At 40.0% G+C, this 25,972-nt stretch overlaps 1 protein-coding gene across 5 annotated transcripts in view; it reads left to right on the forward strand.

The window, feature by feature from the left end:
• The window catches only part of KYNU (kynureninase), a 60,683-nt gene that overhangs the window by 33,833 nt on the left and 878 nt on the right, over positions 1-25,972 (forward strand). For 4 of the 5 annotated variants that reach the window (XM_048310240.1, XM_048310238.1, XM_048310237.1 and 1 more), the window contains 5 exons: positions 2,095-2,193; positions 2,933-3,006; positions 19,774-19,826; positions 21,305-21,390; positions 25,068-25,298. In XM_048310240.1, the coding sequence (XP_048166197.1) occupies positions 2,095-2,193; positions 2,933-3,006; positions 19,774-19,826; positions 21,305-21,390; positions 25,068-25,298 (543 nt within the window). Of the gene's footprint in view, positions 1-2,094; positions 2,194-2,932; positions 3,011-19,773; positions 19,827-21,304; positions 21,391-25,067; positions 25,299-25,972 lie in introns of those variants that run through there. The other variant, XM_048310242.1, reaches the window with a different exon arrangement.

The following is a 25,972-nucleotide window of genomic DNA, read 5'->3' on the forward strand; positions in this document are numbered from 1 at the left end:
ATGTAAATGTGGTTATGGAGCCTCACTACTGTGAGGACATCCAACCTGCCACTGTCCCAGGGTGTCTCCTCCTACCTCCCATCTACTGTATTTTCATAATCTGACATTGTGTGGTTGAACATATCTTTTTATAGATGTACTGACAGGGAAAAGACAACTGTTTTAGGCACACGATTTAGAGAATTAAATTTCTTAAATGCTTTTTCTTTATGAGCAACTTCCATTTTTTTTTTTAAATTTGTTTCAATTCTGTTAATATACGGCCAGACACATACATTCTGCAAGACTCTCACTGTATTATTCCTGGTTTCCACTGAAACCAGTGAATCTGTTATAGAATTGCTTCCACAAGTTTGTGTGGGATGTATGTACCTGTTAAGGTTTAAATCCAGTCAACAGAAGTTTTGAAGTAAATGCTTTAAAACCCAACAAGAACCTCCTCATTCACTGGCAATTTGCTTTAGTGTGCTATAGCTTATTTCTCTGATCCAAAGCCATTTTACCCCTGAATGAGGGCATTCCCATTGGAATTCAGTGTGCCCCAGCCTCTTTGCATTACCTTCACCATTTCATTTGATTTGTCTTAACTCAGTTCTGTGTGTCCCTGTGAAATCAAGCCACCACAGCTTTTTATTGGGACTCTGATTCCAACGTTTAGATCATGCAAATGCTGTGGCAGTGAGTTTTCTTCCCATCGTTTTGGAGCAACTTCTCAAGCTGATAACTTCACAAATGTCTCCATTAGAATTAACGTGTCACATCTTCTTGAAATGCTGCTTTGTTCAAATTGTTATCTAGTTTATACTGAAGATTAAATATACCAAAGTACTGCTTAAATAATTTAGCTAAGACTCCCTCCATGCAAGAAACAGCAGGAGATTCTTAAAAAAAAACCCCTTTGTTTTATTATTGGATGTTGATTTTTCTGAAGCCTGTGCTCTCACTCTTATTCCTACCCTGCTGCTTTGCAAGCAAGCTGTTTGTGTTTTAAAAGCAAAATGCAAAATAGCATTTTAATTTGTAGTCCAGGCACAAAACACAGTTTTATTTCTCTGCTCTTAAATAAATAGCAAAGCTTGGAAGAACTTTTTAGTTTAAAAATGCTGCCATCCAGTGGTTATTTCATGTGTAAAACTGTTACTTTTAGATCTAGAAATCTCTTGTCCTTCGATGTTGAGTTCCAACCCACCCCCCTCCCCCCCCCCCCCCCTTTTCCCAGTGTCCCGTGCAAACTGTGGTTATGGCAAATACAAGATTTTTCACAGAGAAATGACAGAATCCTTCTTTTGAAGGACAAGAATAAAAGTCTTTAAAGATCAAGGCATTGCATAAATTGCTATCTCATCCATTTGGATTCTCACAGAGCAAGGTCCTCCTCGTTTAAATACCAGGGGCATCTTGAGCATAAATACATATTGGAATGTAATTGTTCATGGGTAACTGGCATCATTATGTCCCTTACTGCTTTTTGTCTGCCTGGGGTTTGTTGTGCCAGACAAGTGTTTGTATTTATACACTTGTTCTCAATACTTGTTTCAAGTGATTCCACTTCACTGCACAATCAAATCCTCAGCAATCTACACCCTGTCCAAGCACCCTTGAAGGAAAGCACAGAACAATTGATGATTTCTCTGTGTATCTACAGCATAGAAAACTTGTTTCTAGTAATAACTCAGAACATATGGGGCTTGATAGATTCATCATGGAAGGGTTTGGGTTGGAAGGGACCTTAAGGATCAGCTTGTTTCAACTGCCCCGCCATGAGCAGAGACACCTTCCACTATCCCAGGTTGCTCCAAGCCCTACCCAACATGGCCTTGGACACTTCCAGGGATGAGGCACCCACACTTTCTCTGAGTAACCTGTTCCAGTGTCTCACTACCCTCGCAGAAAAGAATTTCTTCCCAACATCTAACCTAAATCTCTCCTTTTTCAGTTTAAATTCATTCCCACTTACCGATCTCTGCCTCTGTAAAGAGTCACTAGATGGCCTGCCTATAGAGAGAGGGAGTTCAGCTCTGAAGGTTTTCTTTTCAAAATTTCACAGTGATGATAATCTTAATAAGTGACCTAATAATCATCTCTTTTCTGCAGGGATGCTTTGTTGGATTCGACCTGGCTCATGCTGTTGGGAATGTAGAGCTTCACTTGCATGACTGGGGAGTAGATTTTGCCTGCTGGTGCTCCTACAAGGTAAAACAGGTTCATTGTTGGAGACTGTTTTCCCTAATGTCTCTTATCTCACGGGTCAGCAAACAGGTCAGGTGAATAAGAACTGCGCCTGAACCATTGAGCAAGACTTGGCTGAATCTTTGAATTGGCCACAAGGAGGAGATGGACACTGACTTGAGTGGTGCCTTTGTTGTGAGTGGTTCCAAAAAACAATAGTGGCAATGACCTACAAGGTCTTGTGGATGTGAGATGGATGCTGGTGGTGGTTAAACATCTGCCCTATGGACAGGAGATCAGGAGCTCTTCTCTTATTTCTCACACCAAGAAGGTCTCGCAGATATAATAATTTATGAAGTGGTCCCTAAATAAGGGAATATTCTTGTCTAAACTTTAATAATTTCAGATCACAGAGCAAGGTACCTTTAGTTCCTTGGACTCCTAGTGAGATTAAGACTTGACAGACATAGTCAGATGAATTGTTTGATGACTTTGCTATATATATTATGGTATGGAACTGTTTCAGATGTACTTCAATTTTCTGGCCTGTTAGACTTCAAATACCGTACGTAAGCCAAGAGAGATACTTTTAAAACTAATCTGAAAAAATATATCTGCTTTTACCTCCATCAGCACTTTGTGACAAATGCTAAGATCTCCATCTAGAAACCACTAGAAGTGTTAAAATTGGTTTGTTTTATAGATCAGAGTGAGGGAAGAAAAGTGATACTTTACAGATAATACGTTGTTTTATTCTTTGCAGTATTTAAATTCTGGAGCAGGAGGCCTTGCTGGTGCCTACATTCATGAAAAGCATTCCAAGAGTATTAAACCAGCGTAAGTATTTTTCTAAGAATAAATTCCCAAATAAAAGGTGCTGCAAAGTTTAAACGGGAAAGAATCTTCCCTTTGAATTGAGACCTGAAAGTGAAATTGTGCAAATTCCTAGCCACGGAATATGGGCATGTGCATCTATGCATATATTTATAGAAACAGAAGGAAATTCCTGTTTCAAGAGAAACTCACTGGGCTAATATTTGTTACTGATTTATTGCATCAATGAAAGGAGTAGTAAACATTTAGACAATTTGGTTATCTGATTTTGTTACTTCAGATGGGTTGTTTTACGCTAACTTTAGTAAATTTTGAAATTGTTAACGCACATACTTACATTTAAAATGCATTTCCTCTTTTAAGCCTGCTATCAGTTCTTAACTAAATAGAACCATAAAAGAGAGTGTTGATAATATTAAAAACAAGCACCCTAAATCATGTCTATGAGGCTGTTTAATGTAAAGAGAATATTTAACATCTTCCTTTAAAAATGGATTTAAAATAATCATTAAAAGTCTTTGGTTGGGGAGCAAAATCAAAGACACTTTCAACTCTGTGCCTAATAGCTCTTTAGTAGTGGCATGTTTTCATTAAAATTATATCCACTGATAAAGCTAGGAAGTATTACATGGAGACCTGTTCTGAAAGACTGTATAATCCATGGAAAGCTGAGCTATCAGCTGAGGCTAGCTGCATTAACACAAACACCTGTTATTTAAGCCATTATATGGCTGTACTCTACCTATGTATATTAAGAACAGTGGAATTAATACTTTTAATGCACTGACAAATGTAAACATTTCTGGCTGTAATACTTGCAGAAATTGCTGGCACTTTCTTTTATTTTAGCTTGAAGAAGGCAAACTAAATCAGGTTTCAGAGACAAATAGTATTATAATAAGCAGCTTTGCTGCACTATGTGCTGGTTTCAGACTGTCTAGACTCTCAGGAGATAACAAAATAACGCTGATAAGTTCTTCTCAGTCACCCATAACAGAAAACTCATTAGGATGACATATGACCTGTTGTGAGCTGATTCGATCCTTATATGTGAACACTGGAAAAACGTTCCAGATATCTGGATATTTCTTCTGGACAGTTTTTTTCCTGCTCCTCTGTTAGCCAGGTGCAGGTGTTGTTCCTGTGGCCACACCTGGCTGTGTGGCTCTCACGGATGCTGGTTGTGGGGAGCTGGGAAGATGCTGAACAGTGGGAAAAATGTGAAAAATTATAGAATATCTATAGGTGGAATGAATAAAATATCAAGGACTTTCAGTCTTTTTACCTCCTTGATGACATTTTGGAACTTTTCTGAGGGTACTAGCTTGGTATTGTAGGTAAGAGTTTAAATTAGTTTTTCCTGAACCAGCTCCTTCATACATAGTCATTAATTTGTGTACTGAATCTGGATACTGAATATCTTAAATGCAATTACCTATATGGAATAGGCTTTTTCAGCCTGGGGACCAATTAGGGATATAATGCCAAACTTCCTGCATCGACCCTCTGCATTATTTAATCATAGTTATTTCATATTTCCCGAGATTTGATAATCACTCATCAAATTGTTTGTAGTTCCTATGCCCCAGTTCCATTACTTTTCTTTCTTTCCTGCATCAACCAGCCATTTCAGGTCTCCAAATAAGGCACTGAGACAAAGGAGAATTTGTCTATGTCAAAGTATTCAATTTTATAGCTGATTTAAATGCAGAGCAATTTGCTGTATGTTGTACAATCAAATAGAGTGGAATTTAACTGCTGGGGAAGTTGCCGGCTTTGCACTGTAGCTGCAGTCTCTGGCTGTCATCTGAATCAAGGATGACACCCAGTGGCCGCACAACTTCAGTCAAGAACAGAAACACCAACCACTTGTTTCTTTGCACCTCAGCCCACACATAAGCAGGGAATTAAATTCCAATCCAGCTGACACCCTTTTGTCGTTTGAACTGTCTGAAATAGTGTTTTAACTCACGGCCCGTATTAGGTGAGTCACTTTTTACCCAGCTGTATAAATTTCTCTAATTTGTCTCATCCTTCATATTTCCTGCAAGTTATCGACTAGGTAGTTATTTTTATATGGGAATAATCTACTGTGTCTTAATAGGAAAATGCATGTTCTGACTGTAATTCAGAGAGGCAGAACATTTGCCTTTTACTGTCTGAGGCTGGGGCAAAAAGACTTATTGCAAATAAAACAGCTCGGTCCAAAATTTCATTTTTAAACCCCACAAACCCAGCTACTGCACAGCACTAAAGCAATTTAGGTGCTTTGGTTTAACTTCCCTTAATTTTTTGAGTGTGCTTTGTCTTATGCCCAGTTTAAGAAATTGTGTTCCCCTGCAGCTGCTCCCCTCAACAACAAGATATTTATTTGCTGCTTTCTTTTAAAATGCAGCTTGAGGAAGAGTTGTTAAAGTATTTAAAGTGCCTAGTAGCTTTACCATCAGTACCTGAGGCTGTGCCAGAGCCATTTTCTGCTTTGGGGCTGCCTCACTGCAAACCTCCACAACCCAAACCGGGTTTGGTTAGACATACTATGGCATGTCCCAGCAGACAAAAAGGCAAGCCAGTCACACTCTTCATGGAAGTGCAAGCTTCCCACAAGAGTTATAAAGTTGGTAATTCAGTATCTTGGGAAAGGATTTATGCCTAAGGGCAGGGCTTGACCCTTAGATCAGAGGGAAGCTGAGGGTGATGCAGTCTCCTATGTCCCCTTCTCATTTTGTGTCATTGCAAACACCACCCTGATGTCCTGCAAGCAGCTTGGCTTAGTGTGGGATGGTTCTCTAATTCACTGCAGGGGCCATGGGTCTAAAAGTGACACCTTGTAACCAGCCCAATTAACATCTCTACTCAAGCATGTGGGGTAGTCCTTTGCTGGTCCCCATCTCGCTCCTTAGAGCAGTAAACTGAATCAATCTGACATATATGGGTCCGATATATCCCCATTCTTCCATGATCTCACCTCCTTTGAAGTCTCTCTTAATACTCAAATAGCTTTTTTAATACCTGCTCTATATATCACAATGCAATATATTCCTGGCTAATTGTGTGAGAGTGATTTCTTTATGGGAAGGTTTCAAATGAAAAAAAAGGACCCGGAGAGAGCAGAGCTATGAAATACTACTGAAACCATCGGGTCAATGCAGGCTGAGCCTGTGCCACCAGGTTTCCATGTAAGTGTTGCAGAGGGGAGGTTTCCAAGACACAGAGAGCACTGAAGTGACCTGCTAATACTGAAATTTTGCTTGTCTAGCTGTTTGGGCTCCAGAATAATTCCCGTTTTAATTTTTGTAATTTTTTTCTCCCTCCCTAATTCTCCATTTATGAAAAGGATAACTTGAATTACCAACCAATTTAGCTGTAATGAAATGTGAATGTTTGTGAGCACCTGGGGGAGAAGTTGCACGAGTCAGGTGTTCCCAGCAGGGAGTTTGCAGCTGTAGATGGTCAGTGGTCTCAGCTCTGCTGTCAGGGGTGAAAGGGACAGGAGAGGACAAAGCTGCAGAGCCCTGAGACAGTAAGCTAGGTAAAAGTAAGGCACAATGTAAACAGATGAAAGGGAAATAAATGTATATAAAGCAGTCAGGAAAATAATAGATAAACGCTGGCAGAGGATTAAATGAAAACTGTACAGTGTTTAAAATGAAAGGATTTATCAAGACTTTAGCCCACACTAGCAGCAGGTAGTGTTTAAAAGTGAAAAGTTTCTGTGATGTGAAGAAATGCTGCATGTGCAGGAAGCAGCTGATGTCCAAAGAATATATTGGCTTTTACTATAGCATAAAAAAAAAAAAGCTTAAAAGAACAAGAAGCAAAAAGGTAACTATTTCATATTACCTTTGAGGAACAGAAGGCATCTTCAGCCAATTTCTTCATAGACAGAGGTGAGATATCAGCTCTTTTTCTTAGACCATTTACCCTTTCAGCATTTTGATGCCAATGAAAATGCCAGTGCACAAATAGCTTCCTGCTACTTCTTTCTAGAGACCTGCACAGCTTTTTCTTGGTATGTGAGCTTTAACCCTGGCATCAGATAAACAGAAATATCCTACTCCAACTCCTTATACTTCCACCTTCCCATTTTTCCCGGGTACTCTGGGTCCCCATCCTGCTCCAGGGCAAACCTTCTCTCTCCAGTAACTCTGTTCTGCAAGAGGTTACTCTACACCATCGAGGACTGGTAGCTCTTGCTGAGTTTTTCTTTACTAGTTTTCTTGATTTATGAGGAGATATCACATTTAGTCTTTTTTTGAATTAGAGTCACATAATCCCCAAAATAAAGAACTGAATCTTCTGTAAAACTGCTGAAAATAGTGTAACTTTGGAGGACTGTGAGTTGAGAGCAAAGGACAGTCATAAAAGGATTTGGGAGGTTGTTTTATATCTGTTGTACTGCAAAGAGCTAATGCTGCTCTTCTTGAGAATGCTTCTAAGAATCATGGGGTTATAGAAAGGTTTGAGTTGGAAGGGACCTTAAAAATCATCTTGTTCCACCCCCTGCCATGGGCAGGGACACCTTCCACTATCCCAGGTTGTTCCAAGCCCGGTCCAACCTGGCCTTGGACACTTCCAGGGATGGGGCAGCCTCAGCTGCTCTGGGCACCCTGTGCCAGGGCCTCCCCACGCTCACAGGGAAGAATTTCTTTACTCAAACTGAATCTTCTACTCAGACTTTACTCAGGTAGTAGGCTAAGATGGTCTGTTTCTCACTGACTCCTTGAATTTGTCACCTCTGAGTATGTCAGCACTGCTGAAAGCTTTATCAGAACAGAGCACCTTGTCCTGGTCAAGGAGAGGATCAGGAGAAGCAATGTAGAGACTTGTAGGGAAGCTGTGCTGAGTGCAGCCAGGTGGGAAAGTCAGTGGTGACAGATGGCAGTGAACATGCTGCTGTTTCCAGAAGAGCTTCTCACTGGTCCTACTGGACTCAGATTGTGGGCTAATGTAAATAAACTACTCGCGTGGTGAACACATGTCCCCCGAGTGCATGAAGTATCCTGTGCTAAGGTAGGAATGAACTGTTGCTTTGCCAAGGAGATGAGAGCAATTTAGCTCCTTGAGTTAATTTAGAAACCAAAAGTTAAAACCTCCCTTGGGAAGAGACTGTTTAGGAATAAAGCTATCAGCTAATTAGGCTTAATTGCATTGTCTTGGGACAAGTGATTTATTAGGCCAATCTAGACCCATGATGGGCCTGCAGGGGTGTGTTCTCGGATTCACCAACTGCATGGCAAATATCCAAGAGCATTTTTTAACTTTGGAGTGAGTCTCTGGGAGAAAAAATGAGAGAGGTTAATGTGCACTCACATCATCTATTCCCATTCTGATTTCTTCGGCTCCTTTTATGCGGCTCTCATGATTGTCTCCTTGTTCTCTGTCAAGCATTTTCTCTCTCTCTTCCTTCAAATCCTTCCTTGTAATTAAGCTGTACCTTCAAGCAATCTTGCCTCTTTTCTCATTATAAATAACCTTCTTGTTCCTTCCTCCCTCAAGGTCTTCCCTTTTGTTTTGTTATCTTTGCCCTGGTTGGATTTTACGGTGACTGTAAAGGTGCTGTGTGTGAACTCTGCACCACCTATGGGATAGCTGGGGTGAATGTGGAAGAAATGTGCTGTTCTCATTCCCTGAGTGCACCCCCATGCATTTCTCCTCCTGGATCACACTGAAGGGACATCACTTTGCGTGCTCTGCCGTGGTCCTGTCCCACTCCCAGCCTTGGGAATGAGAGGGAGATGGCTCTGCTCCTTGCAGATTTGCTTTCCTCACACTTTCTCATCAGATGGCGTAAGATACAACTGCTTGAACACATGAAAGGAAGCAACAGGCTTAGCCTGATGGAAAGGTGAATGTAGCCTGAGGGCGACTCTTGCATCCTGTTAACTAGCAAGGAAGGGATCCTGGGGCTCTCCTTGGAGTCTGGATGGTTGCTGTGATTTTCCCCCGCACTTCAAAGGCCGTGTGTTATCGTCTGCCTGCTCTTTGTGCCTCAGTTCTCCACTTCCAGGCAGGTAGTTTTGAAAGCACTTTGCTGTGTCTTGATTTTTCCCAATAAGACAAAGCAGCAAGCTTCCTTCCTGCTGAATGAATTCCTAGAAATGCTGCACTCATACTGGTGTCACACACCTCTAAGAAAATGGAAAGAAAACCTTCTTTGCCTGCTTTTTTAATAAGTCACAAAAAGGGGCGTTATTTCTCCTCTTATTCTTGTCCATTCATCTGTGTGTTTCTGTAACCACCTCAGAGATCCTTTCTATCTTAGGGAGGAAAGAGTTTATTTTTAACAAAAAAACCTCAAGTAAATCTTCTGCTGTTTCTGCTAAGAGCTCGCTTACCTCTGTGCAGAAATGTACTGGAACTAATGCAATTTTGCATCTGGGATTTCCTAGTAGATGTTGACTCACTTTCAGTATTTGATCATTTTTCACTTTTTCTACTTCAGAAATTTCGTAACTTTCTATGAAGCTTTCCTCCTGAGATTCTCAGTTAAACCTGCAGACCTCTCAGTCTGCACATGCCCTTTAAAAATGAGATTTGCTCATGCTTTTTCATTGGTTCATTAGACCACAGTGGGGAATTGTTTCTAATTTCTCCTTATAGAGTGTGCTTTGAGGTCATGGTATGGCTTGAAATTGCTCTAAGCTGAAAACACCAGCAAGAGCCTTTATGCTTTTGTGCCATTTATAGTCACCAGTTTTCTCTCCATTTAAGTCCCCTGGAGTCTGTTCCTGTAATTGTCAGCTATGGGTTCAGATGGGGTTTTGTGCCCGGGATGTTTCCCAGAGCTATTCGTGTCCCTGACCTGGCTGAACACCTCTCTGGCTTTAGCTGCAGCTCTGGGGTTACAAATACAGCTCATATTGTGATTCATGTCTCAGCCAGAACCTGGCTCAAACCATAAGTATTTTCAAAGGTCATTGGAAGGTCATTGCTCAGGTTAAGGAAATAATTCAGTCTTGTTACTTTTTGCTAAGTTGGCATTCTGGGTTTGTGCATTGGGGGAAAATGAAAGGCTTTTCTTTTTTTTTTTTTGCTTGGTTTACCACTTGTGCCTATTTGTTTCCACCTGTTCACAGGCTTTCTAGCCCTCATACCCCCTATTTCTCCTGGCTGAACCTTCTTTCCAGCACTCAACCAGGATAAGGTCTCACCAGGTCAGAAACCTTCATATTTGTCTTCTTCCTTCATCTTCCTTAATCAAATCTATTTTATCTTGCAAAGTCCAGCAAAGGACATGCACATCTTGCTATCTTTTATTTCTTACTCATTTCCACGTCTCTGAATCAGGAGTTTCCTAGAGGCCTCCGTGACATATATTGTCTATTCTTGCCCACTCGCTGGAAGCCATCCTTCCTCTCACTTTCCATTTGTGAAATACTTACTTTCACACCTCTTTGTCGCTGCTGGTAAATTTTTACTGTCACAGTGACTACTCCTCATTTTTCACCGGAGTAATTTTCAGTGCTCACTGGCAGCTGCCTCTTGCTGCCTTCCATTGTGTGGAAACTGCAGGGCAGCTGCAGCCACAGAGAGCTCACTCAAGGGTCTGAGGAGTGGTTTCCAGAGAGAAGCTGGGAGGAACACAGAATCTTCCCTTTCCTTTTCCTGACCCTAGTTTCTCAGTCAGCATGACATCAATTCACTGATCTAATCACACCAGTGCAACTGTTTTGGGAAAATGTTAGGTTCTTTCTGTCCCAGGCCATGAAAAATGGCTGCTCAGTGTGAATAATTATTTATTATATTCTTTAGCTGTTTACAGATTATTGACCAAAAATTGAATTGTTTCCTAATGTAGTTTTTCAGCATCCTTCCGTTTCCACTGACAGTTATCTGAGATGACTTTCTAGCAACCCTTTGTGAGCAAGTGCAGGGAGATTTTGTCAGTGTGTGTTGAAGGTCAGAGTTGCAGGTACAGTTATTTTCTGACAGGAGAATAAGTCCATATAAATGTCCTTATCTGATGGCTTCTCACCTGCTTCTGGTGTGAGAAGAGCCTGGGGCTCCTGGAACCAGCGTTGGACCTCATGTCAGACATGACATGCTTATATTGGGCCTCATGTCAGATCTGTTTTAGACCCCAAAAGACTGTTAGTTTATGGGCTACTGAAAATTTGGGCCCTATAAAGAAAGGTCCCTAAGTCACATTTTTCTTGTTTTCTATTGATGGATGAAATTTAGTCTTTTTGAGGAGACACTCTTCAAAACAACTCTGAGAGATGCCCATTTCTGTTCTCCCCTAATTATTTCATATCTTAGACTTCAGCTGAAAAGACCCCATCCAAGTTTTCCTCCTTGAGTATCATTTAGTGAATGTTTTGTAACACACCTACTGGATTCTGTGGCAAATTTGCACATGAAACTATGAATTCAATTAGTTCTAGACACTGCCATTAAAAAAAATCTTGTATAATGTGGCTTGCTTCTTGTTTCAGGCAAAGAGCAGAGGTGATAACTTACATTTTAGCTAATTAGGATTCTGGTATGATAAAAGTCTTGCATTAATATTGTGATTACTCTATTCAAAAACAACAAAGACCCAAGGAAGTGCAACTTCCCAGATCTTAAAATTTTTATGTTATAGTTCAGTCAGATACATTTATTATTTAGAAATCTATCTAGATATCCTCCCCTGAAAGATTTATTCAAGGGACTGTAAAAACTGTATAGTTCAGTAAACGCATCATAGTAATCAAAACTATCCAAGTCTCCTTTAAGTCAGAATTCACATTTAAAAGTAGCTCTAGGAGGGATTGTTGCTTTCACTTGTTTAATTTAATCTATTTGAAACAGCCTTGAAAAAAAATTACTGAATTCTTAAAGAATGTAACATGCTTTTTTTTTATCAGCATAAAATATTTGAGAGCTATTCAGTACTTTATAAAAATCACTGAGAACTTTATTAATATCTCCATGAGTAAATTGGCTCCCTGCTTGATTTTTAATTTCTGATGTTAGGCAGAACATTCAATTTCCCCTTACTAAATGTGTGAACATACTGTTGGCTGTATTCCCCCTTTTCATATATCTGATATTTGGCCAGTGAAAGTGTTATATGAGCACTTTGTGGTAATAGTTGTTCGTAAGCTGATTTAACAGTTTTTAATTCAACTTCATTAGCCTCAGGGGGTTTGTTTTTTGTGAAATCTTCTCCTGGGATTTAATTTAGGCTCCCATTTTGTCTGCTGTTGGATCATACTTTTCTTTTGCCTGATCATGGCGAATGAAATTATCATCCCTTATCGCAAGTGCCTCAGAGGTTTGGTGGAGAGCTCTGCGTGGCTCCAAAGGGCCTTGATTGGATTGGCAGCATTGCAGCCATTCCTCTTCCTCATGCCCTGACCACAGCAACTTGTTTCCTGCTACAGAAGTGAACTCAATCTCCTTTTGTTTTGACCTGGAGGGGTAATATGTATGGACGTGTTGAAATTGGTGTATTCCCACTTGTGCCGAGCCTAAAAGACTAACAAGGTAAAAATCAATCCAGGAAGAGCGTGTGCACCCTCTGTCTTCAAGGACCCATGAGCTATAAATCACCTTGTACTCCACTGACCAAACAGCCCAGGTTTTTCACCCAAGAGCCTCTCTAATTGTGGAAACAGTTTTGTTAAATCTCCCACCTCGAAGAATAGCAAAGCTCAGGGAGCTGAGAGCTGCCCAGCTACTTTTGGAAAGAGGGTGATTACTCAAATCTAGAAGTTTCTTAATTCCATCCATGCAGTTGCGTAGTTAAGTGTCATTGTTTAAATTATGAGACTGTTTTTCAGGATTTGGGTCTTTGCTGTTAAAACTTGCTGCTAGGCAGAAAGTGAATTTAGCTATTTTTTAACCAAGACAAGCCTCAAAATAGAGGAGAAAAATTGTCTCCCTTTAGATGGTACTGAAAATGCAAGCCTCTTAACAGAAGAAAAATGTCATGCTATTAGCCTCTAATACAATCACATTACTTTGGTCCTTTGACAAAGTAAAGCCTCATTGATATTAAATATGAAAAGTTACTACTTTCACAGTAGCAACTTTTCATAAGGAGTTTTGATTTTTTTCCACTGAGTTCTAAGAGACTGGTCCATTAATAATGTATGGCACTGCTCACAAGTCACATATGCTTAATAATTAGGAAACATTTGTAATGAGTTGAAAAGGGTAAGGAAAGCAGCAGAGTGTGTGCAAGTCCTAAACTACAGAAGTCTGAGACTAATAATTACCTGGGCTTCAAAAGCTTTTCAAATTCTAACAACAGATCCTACTTAAAATTAACAGGCGCTGCACAGAAGAGAATAATGAAACAAGTCCAAGCTTACCATTTGGGATAAAGGATATCTAAATAGATATAAGGGAGGAAAAAAAAAAAGCCTTTAAATATAACTTCTGGCAATCTTGGCAAGGTTTTCTGAAGGAGACTGGTTGAGTTAGGTTCGAAATACTGCTAAAGTCTAGCAGGGGTTATAACAGCTGCTATAACTCCCTTAATCCCCCATGCAAATCCTAGCCCTTGTAGGTATGTACTGTGGGGCTTCTCCAAAACTGACAGCTTCTCAGTATGTGAAGAATTTCACCTACACAAGGAGGTTAAAATCATTGAATTCTTGATTTCAGTGATGAAACCAGGAGCTACTTTTCCTTTATGCTTTGTTTTGATTAAACAGACGCCTTATCATCCCAAACATCATTTAAATGTCTTTTCTCCCTTCCAGTGAGCTGTCAGCAGGGGAGCCCTGGGTCCGAGCAGGACCCTGTTGGGGTGCTTAGTGTGGAGAGGGTGGAGTGGAATAACCTTGTCCAACCTCTTGGGCTTGTTTTTTTTTCAGCATAGCTGTAAAATACCATGTGGAATTAAGCAATAGAAATATTGATTTTTTTTTTTTATTTACCTTTTTTTTTTACCTTATTGGAAATGCCACTTAAGTGATCTAGATCAAGAAAAATATAAGATTCTGAACGGAATAGAAACACAGCACTGGCAACAACTTTTGAGGGCAAGGTGATAATTTGGGGAAAGGCTGACTGGAGGGGGAAGACACCAAGTTACATCAACTTTACTTCCACATATCCTTTCCTTATGTGCATATCAAAATCTCCTGTATAAGATGCTCCAAATAAATCTTCCTCTTCATCCTTACATGGTCCTCGTTGCTAAATATATGAGCACATTTTAACAGATATATTCTCACCCTTCACTGGAGAGTTAGGGCAGTCCTGAGCAGAATTTCTAGAGATGAGGGCTTGGGGCATGGAGAGACCAAATGACTCATGAATGATCAGACAAGTCTGTGATCGCAAAGAAAATTGAAACTCCTTCTCAAACTCCAGCCAGTGAGCCAAAAATATGCCATTTAAAGCAATGAGCAGGTTTTTCTGTTTTCTTAGTTGGTGTGTGTGTGTGTCATTCTATTTATTCTGAATTTTGGCATTGAATTCAAAGAAATACAATCATGCTCATGTGCTTGCAGTAAAATTAATGCCATAGAAATTAAATTAAAATGTATAAAAAATGCAATTAGAAAACTGCAATAAAATTAATACAGAGTAGAATGGAAAGACCTGAGCCCAGCTGTTGAACCTGGGGACCAGGTCTGTGCTCAGAGGTTGTGGAGAGTTGTTTGTAGATCTGGGTGAGAGTAAGGTAGATTTGAGGGGGTTAGAGAACTGTTTTCCATGACTTTGGTTTCTGGGACTGACCTTTGACTGAGTGCAGCAGCATTTGGAGATGCTCCTGCTCAGAACCTGAGTCCTGGGTGCTTTTTCTATCTGTATTTCATTGCATGGAGCCCAGGAAACTGGAGCAATGTACCTCAAAATATGGAATTAAACTTTCAGTTGAGCTGGAGATTCGTATATGGATATAAGGTACGTTTAGAAATGGTTTTGGGTTTGGGGAGTTGATTGTACCTTTTTTTTTTTTTTTCTTTTTTTTTTTATCCTGGCATTTAAAATATGCAAGCTGGACTTTGGATGTGGCACCAGTGCTGTGGTACCACCACTCCCTCCTAGGCAGAGGATGATGGTCAAACATGGTCAGATGTGGATTGTTCCTAGCTCCAGGCTGCCTCCAGCCTACAGGCTTTCCATGTTCTTTTGTAATTTAGTTTCTAAGATGTCATGGGTGTTTTTGTCACACATTTCCTGCTAAGAGAGCGGTATTTGAGTCACAATTACCCTCTGTCCTCTAAACTTGTGTCACACTGCACTTGGGCCTCTTGGTTGCCCATCTTAGGTCTTTAGGGTGTCCTCAGACCTGGATGTGCTGTTCAACCAGCCAGTTGTGCCATGGACATACAGGACTGCAAGAAACTGCACTTAATCATTATTTTTGGCCCTTTCATTCTTTTCCCTGCACGAAGCTGCCTTTGCAGGCATAGCATAAGATCTGCCTAGCTCTGTGTAATGAACTTTGGGAGCAGTGACAAGTCTCGTTAACTCCTCAGAGCTGATTCTTTCTCATGGCTGGAACAGTAGCATGAAAAAATCAAACAAATCTTTGGCAACACCTGGATGCTTTTGCAAAATTAAAGCAATGTGTGAATGAAGAGCTTAGCTGCCACCCAGCAGTTACATCAGCTGCTTTGCAGACACAGCCTGCCCCAAAACTGCCTGTTTATGATTTGGCTTAATCCATCCTTTCATAAACATAACATGCTTTGCTGGTATATGCTCCTAATATAATCTAAATAAGGGCTATGAAATTTCCAGCTTGCTTTGTGACCTGATAAGGGAGAGGAGACAAACTGCTTCATTCCCAGGGAAGCTGGAAGATGTAAAATCAAGTATTACAAATTTCACACTGTATTCCTGAAGCTTTTCAACTTGCCTTCTCCTGGATGTGAAATGATTATCTCACACAATATAATGACAGGATACTTCCAGCACATTGCCCTGGACTGTAAAAGCTGGGCCACATTAGTGGTATTTCCCTGTTTTCTGTACCACTACTCAAGAGTTTCTGCCTTTCTTTCTTTCTGAGAAGGAAAATGAGACCCGTGTTGCTCCAGGCTGTAAATTATAAATGAGTAGCATGATCATCTGTAACGCCGAAGCAAAGGTCAAAGGAATTTTTTTTGTATTTTTTCTGTGTTCTATAACTGGATCTTCTTTGATGTTTACACTGCACATACATCACGATCATTATATCCCGCACTCCTGCATCATTAATGCAACTACAAACGAGATGACTCAAGTTATGAACAACCAGTGCTTCAGTCTAATGCAGACAGATAGGAAGGAGGAAAATGAGCTAAATAAAAATACTTATTGAAGGGATCGTTCCCTGGTGTAAATGTCCTTAAAGAGAGTATGACTAAATAAGAGGATACTGTTCCTCTCTGCAGTCATTTTCCAGCCCAGCAAACCTTTGTTTGTAAAACAAGAGAACATTTTGGGGTAAAAAAAAAATAAGGAATTTGCAAACCTTTCAGCAATATTTCATTATACTCTTACTTGCCTCATGAAGCCGAGCTAGTAACAGTTTGCTTTAAATTTTATGCGGCACATGTAAAAATTCTGTACAGACTGGGAACTGCAGATTTCCCTGGGAAAGGCTCAGATTTATCAAACTGTGAGGACTTAGACCACGTTGGATGGGTCCTTCAGCAACCTGGTCCAGTGGAAGGTATCCCTGCCCATGGCAGGGGTTGGAAAGATGTTCTCTTCAAGGTCCCTTCCAATCCAAACCATTCCATGATGGCAGTAGTTTTATTTGAGGCATAGAATGGAACAATCTACTTTAAAAGTTATTTTCTAATAGAAGTGGGCTTGTAAGAACATGCTCACCTTGCAGAAAAAGGCACAGCTAGTTTGGCACTAATTTAATCTCCTTTTTAGCATGATTTTGCAACAGATTTCATATATGTTTTGCTCCAGGAAGGAGAGAGGTTCTCTGTGGAGGTGTTCCAGGAGCATGTTCGCTGAGCAGCCTTGGGAGGCTGCTGGAGGTACCTGGGACTGGCAGCAGGATGCTGCAACCACAAGCTATCCATCACTGAGATAACAATTTTGTTTAGTGATGTGTTAAGACAAGGGCTTAGTTTGGATAAATTTGCATTCTTAAATTTATAGTGGAACATTTGCTAAATTAGACCTTTATCTCCTTAGACACTGATTTTTTACACGCTTCCCACAATGGGTTTTCTCTGCCATAGAAAGCATGTAACTTGACAGGCCCATTGCTAACATGTTTAAGGTGTTTTTAATTACAAGCACATCATATATGGCTTCTCAGAGCCTTCCACCTTATGTATTTTGCCAAAAGTTATGGTTTGGAATTCAGAATCCATTTAGACCTTGGTGCCTTTGTTTCTGAAGCAGGAACAGTTGAAATGGTGACTGCGGTTCAAAATGCTCACTTTGCATGCAGAGTAACAACTCTTTAATAAGAAATTTTACTGCACTAAGTTAATGTGCAGTTTTATTGCCTATTATTTTTAGTGAGCATTTATAAAGCGTTATGTTTGGGGTTTAACACCATAGCTCTTTCCCATCACAACAGGTTGAAATTTGGCATAGCAGTGGCAACCTTCATTTCAAAATTTTCACAGAAAATTGTAAACAGCAAATTGCTATAATTTGTGAAGATTTTGTTAATTTCCATGCTTTGAAGCCTGTCAACTTAAATGTCAAATAACGTGACATCCATATGGACCATTAGATCAATGAGAGTGTAGGACCAGAGCTGCCTCAAAGTGCACATCCTGCCGTGACACCTCTGAAGTTCTAGAACAGCCAAAAGAGAAAAAATAAAAAAGAGGAAAATCAAATTGTCAGATTATGGTAGGAAAGGGCAAGACATCTAAAACTGTCTTTTAAAAAAATCCTTCACTCTGTCATTTTGGAAAAGTTTTGAAATTTCACTTTCCAAGTTGCCTCCATGGTGCTGCAGCTGAGATCTGGGTTGAAGCCAACTTCAGAATTAGCAAGTTTTGAACATTCAAAGTGTCACCAGAGAGCTTTTCATCAGCCCTGATCTGGGTAATGATCTGATTGATCTGTATTTTGTCTTTGATTTTCGGGTGTGGTCCAAGTGGAACATAGTGTTGTTTTCTCCTTCTCACAGACTATTAGTCCAGATGTTTTATTTACCATGGATTTTTTTCTGCTCAAAACTTTTGAAATTCATAGAATGTGTGTGCAATTGATATCAGTAGATTGTTGCAGGAATATACAATATTCAGGGTTACAGTCCAATGTTGTCTATATGTTATAGAGTTCCTATAAAATAACTGAAATATCTTTTATGATTTGAAGCATCAGCAATGGAGTCAGTCAGGGAGAGGCTCGGCTGTGCTTTATTTGGGATGTATTCATTTTGGCAATGTAATATCTCATTTAAAATGGATGTATATTGCAATATTAATTTTCATGGCTCTTAGAATAATAAAAACATCATGCAGCAATAAAGAAAAAACCATGCCTTTTCTGTAGAGCCTCTGTTTAGATGCAGCTCACAGAAGTAAACATAAAACCTGTGTTGTTATACAGAAATACGAACTACTTTATTTTACACACTGCAGTATTCATATAACAAGTTTCTAACTCAAATGTGGTCTTAATCCTGCAGAGCTCAGCTCTTTTAGGCAAACTGCAAAATGCTCCTGCTTTAGGGAGGGGCCGTGACTTTCTTTTCCCTGTTTGCTTCCAGGAAGGCTGATCTATTGTGACTTTTACATAGAGACCTTTTTATCATTACAAGTTCTGCCAGGCTTCACTCCTAACGACTTTGCTATCTGGCATAGGGAAAACTGAGCAAAGCCTTGGCAGAAATGGTGTCCAATATGTCCAGTCCTGCAGAGCTGAGAAGTTCTGGAAGGAGTCTGTGATGGTGACTTCTTGATATTGTAAAAGCATTGATACATGGGAAATCTCAAGTGGGGCTGGCATTATTAATCACTGATATCACTGTGTGCTGAGTTAAGAAGTGGAGAACCCAAGGGAGGTGGGGAGAGACTCCTTGATTTTGCAATATTGGTTTTATCTGCAGTGCCCTGGCAGTAGGTGATCCAGTATATCCAGCTGCTTTAGAAAACTGTATACAGCAATGTCCTTGGAGATATTTTCCATTAGATATGAGTTAATAATGCAGTGTCATTTTAATGTCTAAGCTCAGACATATTATTTTTTAAATAATTGAATTTTTTTTTTTTTTTTTTCTGGAGATGATCTTTAAAAAAGTAATATTGCATTAAACTGGTTTGGGTTTTATTTTAAAGAAATATTTTGAATAGTAAGTTTACTTCATTGAGAATGAAAGTGTATGCAGAATTCACACTGGTCTCACAGTAAGGACGAGGCAATGCCCACATAATTATCTTTCCAAGGTCCTGTTGTCTGCTTGCTGTTCACCAAAATGTGCTTTTCTTGGTGAAACTAAAGCAGATTTTATAACTCCTTTTAGCTTTCAATATTCATTAAACTAAGTTTAAGAGCACGGGGAGAATGGTTTGAATTTAATGCCTTGGAACCAAACAGTGGAAATATTTCTGCACTGTTTTTTGTTTTGTGAAGTGACTTCACATAGAATGGATATTGTTAAAATCAATAGTTAATTGAAAGATGTGGTGTGTTTTATCATTTGCAGTAAAAGAGAAATTCTCAAATGGTAATGTTAAGTTTTTAGTGCTAACTATTTATAGAATTTATTGCATTTTTATGTCATTGTTAGAAATAAAATGTATTATTATAAACATATATATTGCTCAATCTTATATAATTCTTAACACTCTGAGCTAAATTAAAAGATATTAAGTTTTCTATTAATTTATTTTCTTTAAAAAATCTTAGGCTAATCGGCTGGTGGGGCCATGACTTCAAAACACGATTCCTCATGGAAAACAGTATGTACTCATACACTCTCAATTTTACCTTTTTTGATTTATTTATGTATAACCAGCTTCACTTTTTTAGCAGTTTGACAAGGACAGAACTTTGCATTTCCTCATTTATGTTAAAGGCATTAGGCTAAACTCATCCCAAATACGTAATGCAGTGCAGTCAACAAAATAAATGTTGGAATAAATGTATGTTTGGGCATAAGGGTTTGACTGTCTGCTCCTTGATATTCTGCTGAAATACCTTCAAAATGCAGATATAGAATATGGATGAAACTTTCAAAATATCTCAGTGAATTAAATTCATAAGTCTGTGAGGAGCAAGGATCTGCTAACATTCACTGGGGCAATATCTTTCTTCAGGATTAGTTCCACTGGAATTAATGAGAAATTATATAAATAAAGGTAAGGCAAGCTGGCATAAGTCGTGAAATCTCACTTACGTTTCAGCATCTCCAAATTTCCTGCACTAGGGAAGGATGGGTTGTAAGACAAACCTGCTCTGAAATAGTGAAGTGGTTTTTGTTCCAATACATAATGAGGACTCCTGTCCAAATCTGACAGCTAGACTGTTCCAGTTTAAACTATGGCAGAGAGAATATCCTGAGGGATCAGGATGAGAAAGGAGCTTTTTGGTTTGATTGGTTGTTTTTTTTTTTTTTAATATATTTTTAATTTTCTGTGGCGGTGCCTGTTGATGTGGCTTTGGCTGGAGAGCACCTCTCTAATAGCCTCAGTCTGCTCTTTGTTTTCGGACCAAATGCAAGAGAGTGGCACGATGGAAAGCCAGCAGGAGACACAAATTGCCTTGAAATACTGCTAGAAGAAGAAAAACATTGTTTATTCATTTCCATGAGCAGTTTACAGGGGAGAAGTTGGGCATTATAAAATTAGTTGGTCTGCTGTGCGTGAAAAGCATTTCCTCCGCTTCATCCTCCTGCTCTGGTGCTGGAGCGTGAAATATGAACGGTGACACAGAACTTACAGTGAGGCTTTGTAGACTTATTAAATAGATTTTGTGAAATTTCACAGCCCAAAGTCTAGGCAACTCCTCTACGTGGCCTGAAGCTACACTTAGCTGCATATGCAGCCTCCCATGTGTCTCGTCAGCTCAATAAAGTTAAGGAACGTGATTCCTTGCTCTGCGTGAGCGTGCCTCTGCTGACTTGGAATTTCTCAGCCTCGTGCCAGCCTTAAAAGAGATTCAAGTGTAAAGGTGGTTTTAACACACACCATTTAAACAAATTAATTGCAGTTCTCTGGTTCCCATGAAGCTGCTAATGAGGTCTTCTGCTGGATAAAATTGGGCTTCTCTCAAAGTTGAAAGTATTAGCTGGGAATAGATTACTATTTCCTTTTAATGACCCATTCCTACAGGCCACATTAGGGAAATATTTTACTGTGTGAGGACAGACTTCAAGATAAGGTCCAATCCATTAAAATGAAGAAATCAAAAACACTAATATAAGTTATTCATTTTCCAGAATTACAACTAAGTGAAGGAATTAATGGATTCCGGTTATCAAATCCTCCAATTTTACTGGTCTGTGCTCTGCATGCCAGTTTAGAGGTAAGTAATTGCTTTACTTTGAGCGTGAATTTAGGAGTATAAAAATATTTAATGAATGCTGCTTGTATTATTGCTATCTCCCTTAAAGAAATCTGTGAAATATTTGAAAATTGAAGGGGAGAAGTAATGAAAAGCAAACAAAATAACCCCACAGCCCTGAGGGACCAAGGGCTTTAATGAATATACTCACCTTCCCATGTCTCTCACAAACTGCTGGAGGATGCAGAGTATTTGAGGTTTGCACCTCCAAACCTGAACTCTGGCATTGCATTTGTTCCTGCTTTTAGGGGCTCAGTACAAACAGCACCTTTATCCCATGGAAGTATTCAGGGCTCGAAATAATAGAAAAATTTGGAAGTGATCTCTGGGATCACCAAGTATATCAGTGACTTGTCTTAGTGCTACTCATGGGAAGGATTCTGCTCAGCATCTTCCTACAGAGGAGTCACGTAGGTCTGAAAAATTGCATCCAGAGCTGCTGTTTCCTATACTCCATGAGCAAAGCAGACTTACATCCTTTATGAAAGAAAATTATGTATCCTGGGTGCCCTGGATCAACCAGTCCAGTGGCTCAGGGAACCTCTTTTTCCTTTGGTTACAAACCGAAGAGACAGAAGCTCTCTGCAAATGTTTCCTAAAAGGGGAATTCATGAGTTTGGCATAACTCCAGCCTTTTTTTAATAGAATCATTAGTTTTCTGGTGGTCAAAGGAGCAGAGCCCCATCTCTGACCTATCTGTGTATGAATCACTGACACTGAGGCTGTGGAAAGAGCAGTCCTGCCATACAGAGCTAATTCCTCCTTTTCTCCAAAGGTGTGATCTGTGTGCTGAAAGCCTCTGGTCCACTCTGGAGAGCACAGCCCATCCCTCTTTGAGGGCATGAAGCTGTCCCCCAAACACCTGGGTTTCACATCAAGATGTTCCAGCATTCCTCTTAAGGATGGTTCACCCCTGAAATCAGGACTCTGGGTCTCTGTGGCTCAAAAGGGTGGTGTTACTCAGATTTACCTGCTATATGCAGTATATTATTCTGCTCTAAAATCATCCTTAAGCTGGTTTTCAAGGCAGCCTTGGGTAGCAAGGTTTTGCTGCCAGCATAAATGGCAGAAATTTATTTCTGCTTAGCATTCCATTAATTCTAGTGGAATGACTGAGCTGATGCTGGAACAAAGAGCAGTGTCCACATCCCTCTTCTGTATTTATTGAAAAAACAGCATTTTAAGCAAACAAAGTCAGAAAATTGCCAGTTATGCTCTCTCCATCCTGCATGCAACGCTGAAGGACTGCAAAGGGCACAGTCATGCTTCTTGTTCCGCCTGACAATTTATATTTTTAGTCCTTAAACATCCAATATATTGTTTTAAACTTTATGTGACCTTTGAGATAAGCTGAAAGCTATTCTGCTATGACCCAGATTGTCAGTGCTCGGGTTTGTGTGGGCTGGTGTCATTTAGCCCACTGCAGGGAGCCTCGAACAATGAGGGCTGAGCAGTTTCCATTGCCTCCCCTTTCCCTGCCCACATTACCTTTTGGCACAGCCAGGATTTCCCAGTGCTAATTGCTCTAATACAGTGGGAAACAAAATAGTTTTCATGTCTGGCAATAGATGGCTAGTGAAATTGCATGCCACCTTCACTGGGACACATTAAGCAGAAGGCAGTGTTTCCGATGGAAACAATGAAAGCTGCAAGTGTTAATGGATGTTATTCCTCAATAATGCTTAAAGTGACTGTTATGGCACTGGCTGCTGCCTTTTATGGAAAAAAGGGGAGCGCTCTACAGACACATTTTAAAGACCTTTTTCAAAAATTTCACCCAGGAGACCAAATATTCCTTGCACAAAGCCTGTGGAAACAGATTTTTGCATGCAGCCTAAGGAGATCCATCCCTCATACTCCTGCAAATCCTGGAAGAATAGGAGGCAGGTCTCTGTTTTCCCTCTAGTAATGCACTGAATAGGCCTGTGTCTGCTCTGCCTGCCTGGGTGGAGAGGGAAGCACCTCTAGATTTTTTGTTGGCCTCTGCAGGTGCTGACTTCTGGTGGCTCTGGTCCCTGTCACGTTCATTCCCTTGCAAAGTCTGTCTTACAGCATCCATTATTTCATTTCTCAAACACAAATGCAGAGGTTCTTGGTTTTGTGCAGCATCTAGTGGCTGTGATAGCATCAGGGAGTGAGACTTGGGATGTTCTACAAAAGAGTGATTCCCAGATGCTGCTGGAAACCAGACTGTTGTGTTTTGAGTAGGATTTCTCAGGTACCTCTCTTTATGCTTTTCCAGGTTATGATATAAGTAATCTTAAAATTGTTACTTCTCTTGTGTGAAACAGTTATTTCTTGAGAGTGAAGCTCATGGACTGTCATCCAGGGCACTGCCTTGCCTCTGATTTGCAGCTGCAGTCAGTGGAGAGAGAACTGTCCACGAGCATTGATGTGCCAGGATGTGATTTGAAGTGGCTGTTGGGCACTTGCATGTCTGTATCTTGTCATTTTCCCCTGCAGCCAATTCCATAAGAAGAAAGAAAGGGAAGATTTGAGGAAGGCAGGGGTAAATTATTTCTGGGGTTGCTTATTCCATCATTCCCTGTAATGGAACCTTTCCAGAGTAAAAGAAGAAGCTATCTCACCTTCTGCTTCCAAACTCCTCTACCACACTGATCTTGTTTGTGTGGTCAAATGGCACTGCCATTTTCAAGCAGTCATTTTTACACCTCTCATGATATTTTGAGTGTGTAAAGCTCACCAGTTCTTGTAGCTGTGCAAGAGCACAGATCTACTGAAAAAGAATTCAGTGAATATTTTTTTTTTTTCTTCATGTGGTTTAGGAGAGAGGGAGCCTGTACAGGACTTAAGGCTACAAAGTCAATATGTTAGTACACATTTTGTGCTTTCTAAGTCAAGGATTTGTACATCAGTCATGATGTTTCAGTCTTGGCCTTTGGATTTTGTTAGTAGAATCATTTAGTTTGGGAAAGCCCTCTGAGATCATGGTGTCCAACTATTAACCCCGCACTGCCAGGCCCACCACTAAACCATGTCCTCAAGTGCCACATCTATGTGTTTTTTGAACACTTCCAGGGACTGTGATACCTGCCAGGGAGCCTGTTCCAATGCTTGACCACCCTTTTAGTTAAGAAATTCTTCCTAATATCCAAACTAAACATCTCTTGGTATAACTTGAGGCAGTTTTCTCTTTTCCCATCACTTGTTATCTGGGAGAAGAGATCAAACCCCACCTGACTACACCCTCCCTCAGGGAGTTGTAGAGAGTGATAAGGTCTGTAGTAAAGGTACACACAAGGGAAAAATTTTCATGTGATATTGAGTTTCATGCAGCACTGTTGCATCTATGGAGGATTTATGGATCATTTTCAGACATGCAGATGAATGCTCTCTTAGCAAATTGGCTTTGTATGCAAGCTTATTTATGCAGACATAGATGTGTATGAAACTTTTAAACAATAAGCACAAATATCTGTCCTTATCTAAAGCATAACATTATCCTGGGTTTTCCAAAGCCCAGTCCTGCCATGTTTATGTAAAATGCCTATCTGGTATTACTACTTAATTCCAGTGATAATGTGCAGAGAAATGTGTCACCTTTTTAGTCTTTCTTTATTTCCTTTCCATTTTCTACAGCAACACGTTGTCATTCTAATGGTTTCAAATCATTACAGGTTTTTAGTCAAACTACGATGAAAGCATTGAGGAGGAAATCCATTCTGCTCACTGGTTACTTGGAATACCTGATAAAACATTACTACAGTGAGGATAAAACAAATCCAGAGAAGCCCTTTGTAAGAATAATCACACCATCTCGGATTGAGGACAGAGGATGCCAACTCACTCTGTCATTTTCCCTTCCAATCAAATCTGTGTTTAAAGAGCTGGAGAAGAGGGGAGTAGCTGTGAGTAAATCAAACTTCATCTTCTTAACAAGTAAAAAAGTATTAATTTACTTTTATTCAAATATAACCTCATATAAGGCAAATACCCTCTAGGACTGATGACAGTTTCTTACATCTTCAATTTTTACTTGTGCAAGCAATCCAATTCACAGAGTTATTTTATAGATTATTTGTTACACTCTATGTTGCCCTTTCACTGTTGACTTATTTCCAGTAGTTCTGGAGTCACTGCTGAGGTTAGAGCTGTATCATGGGTGCACTAGGATGGGAGGCACACCTACAGACACATGACAAGGAACTCTGAACCTACATCAGTTGCCTTCTTGATCCACAAATGGCCAAAAGCTTTGTGAGGCATCGAGATGGAGCAGTGGAAAAGCTGCCATTTCCTTAGAGATGTGTTTTAGCACTCAGGAAAAGAAGCCACTAAGCAGTGCTTCCATGTAATGGCACAGCTACCGTCGAGCACTGCTCCGAAAGAATAAGGGGGAAATTTAGGGCCATACATTGGGTGATTTAGATGTGATGGGAGGTGAGACTGATAGCATAATGCCATATAAATGAGATATCAGTTTTATTTCTGCTGGTGATTTGTCTCCCCAAAGGACACCTCTTTTACGTTACGTATGCTGCTGCTTTGATGCTGCCAGGGAATTCCAGGAACTCCTGCTTTT

The sequence above is a fragment of the Corvus hawaiiensis genome, chromosome 7 (genome assembly GCF_020740725.1).
Source record: "Corvus hawaiiensis isolate bCorHaw1 chromosome 7, bCorHaw1.pri.cur, whole genome shotgun sequence".
NCBI lineage: Eukaryota > Metazoa > Chordata > Aves > Passeriformes > Corvidae > Corvus > Corvus hawaiiensis.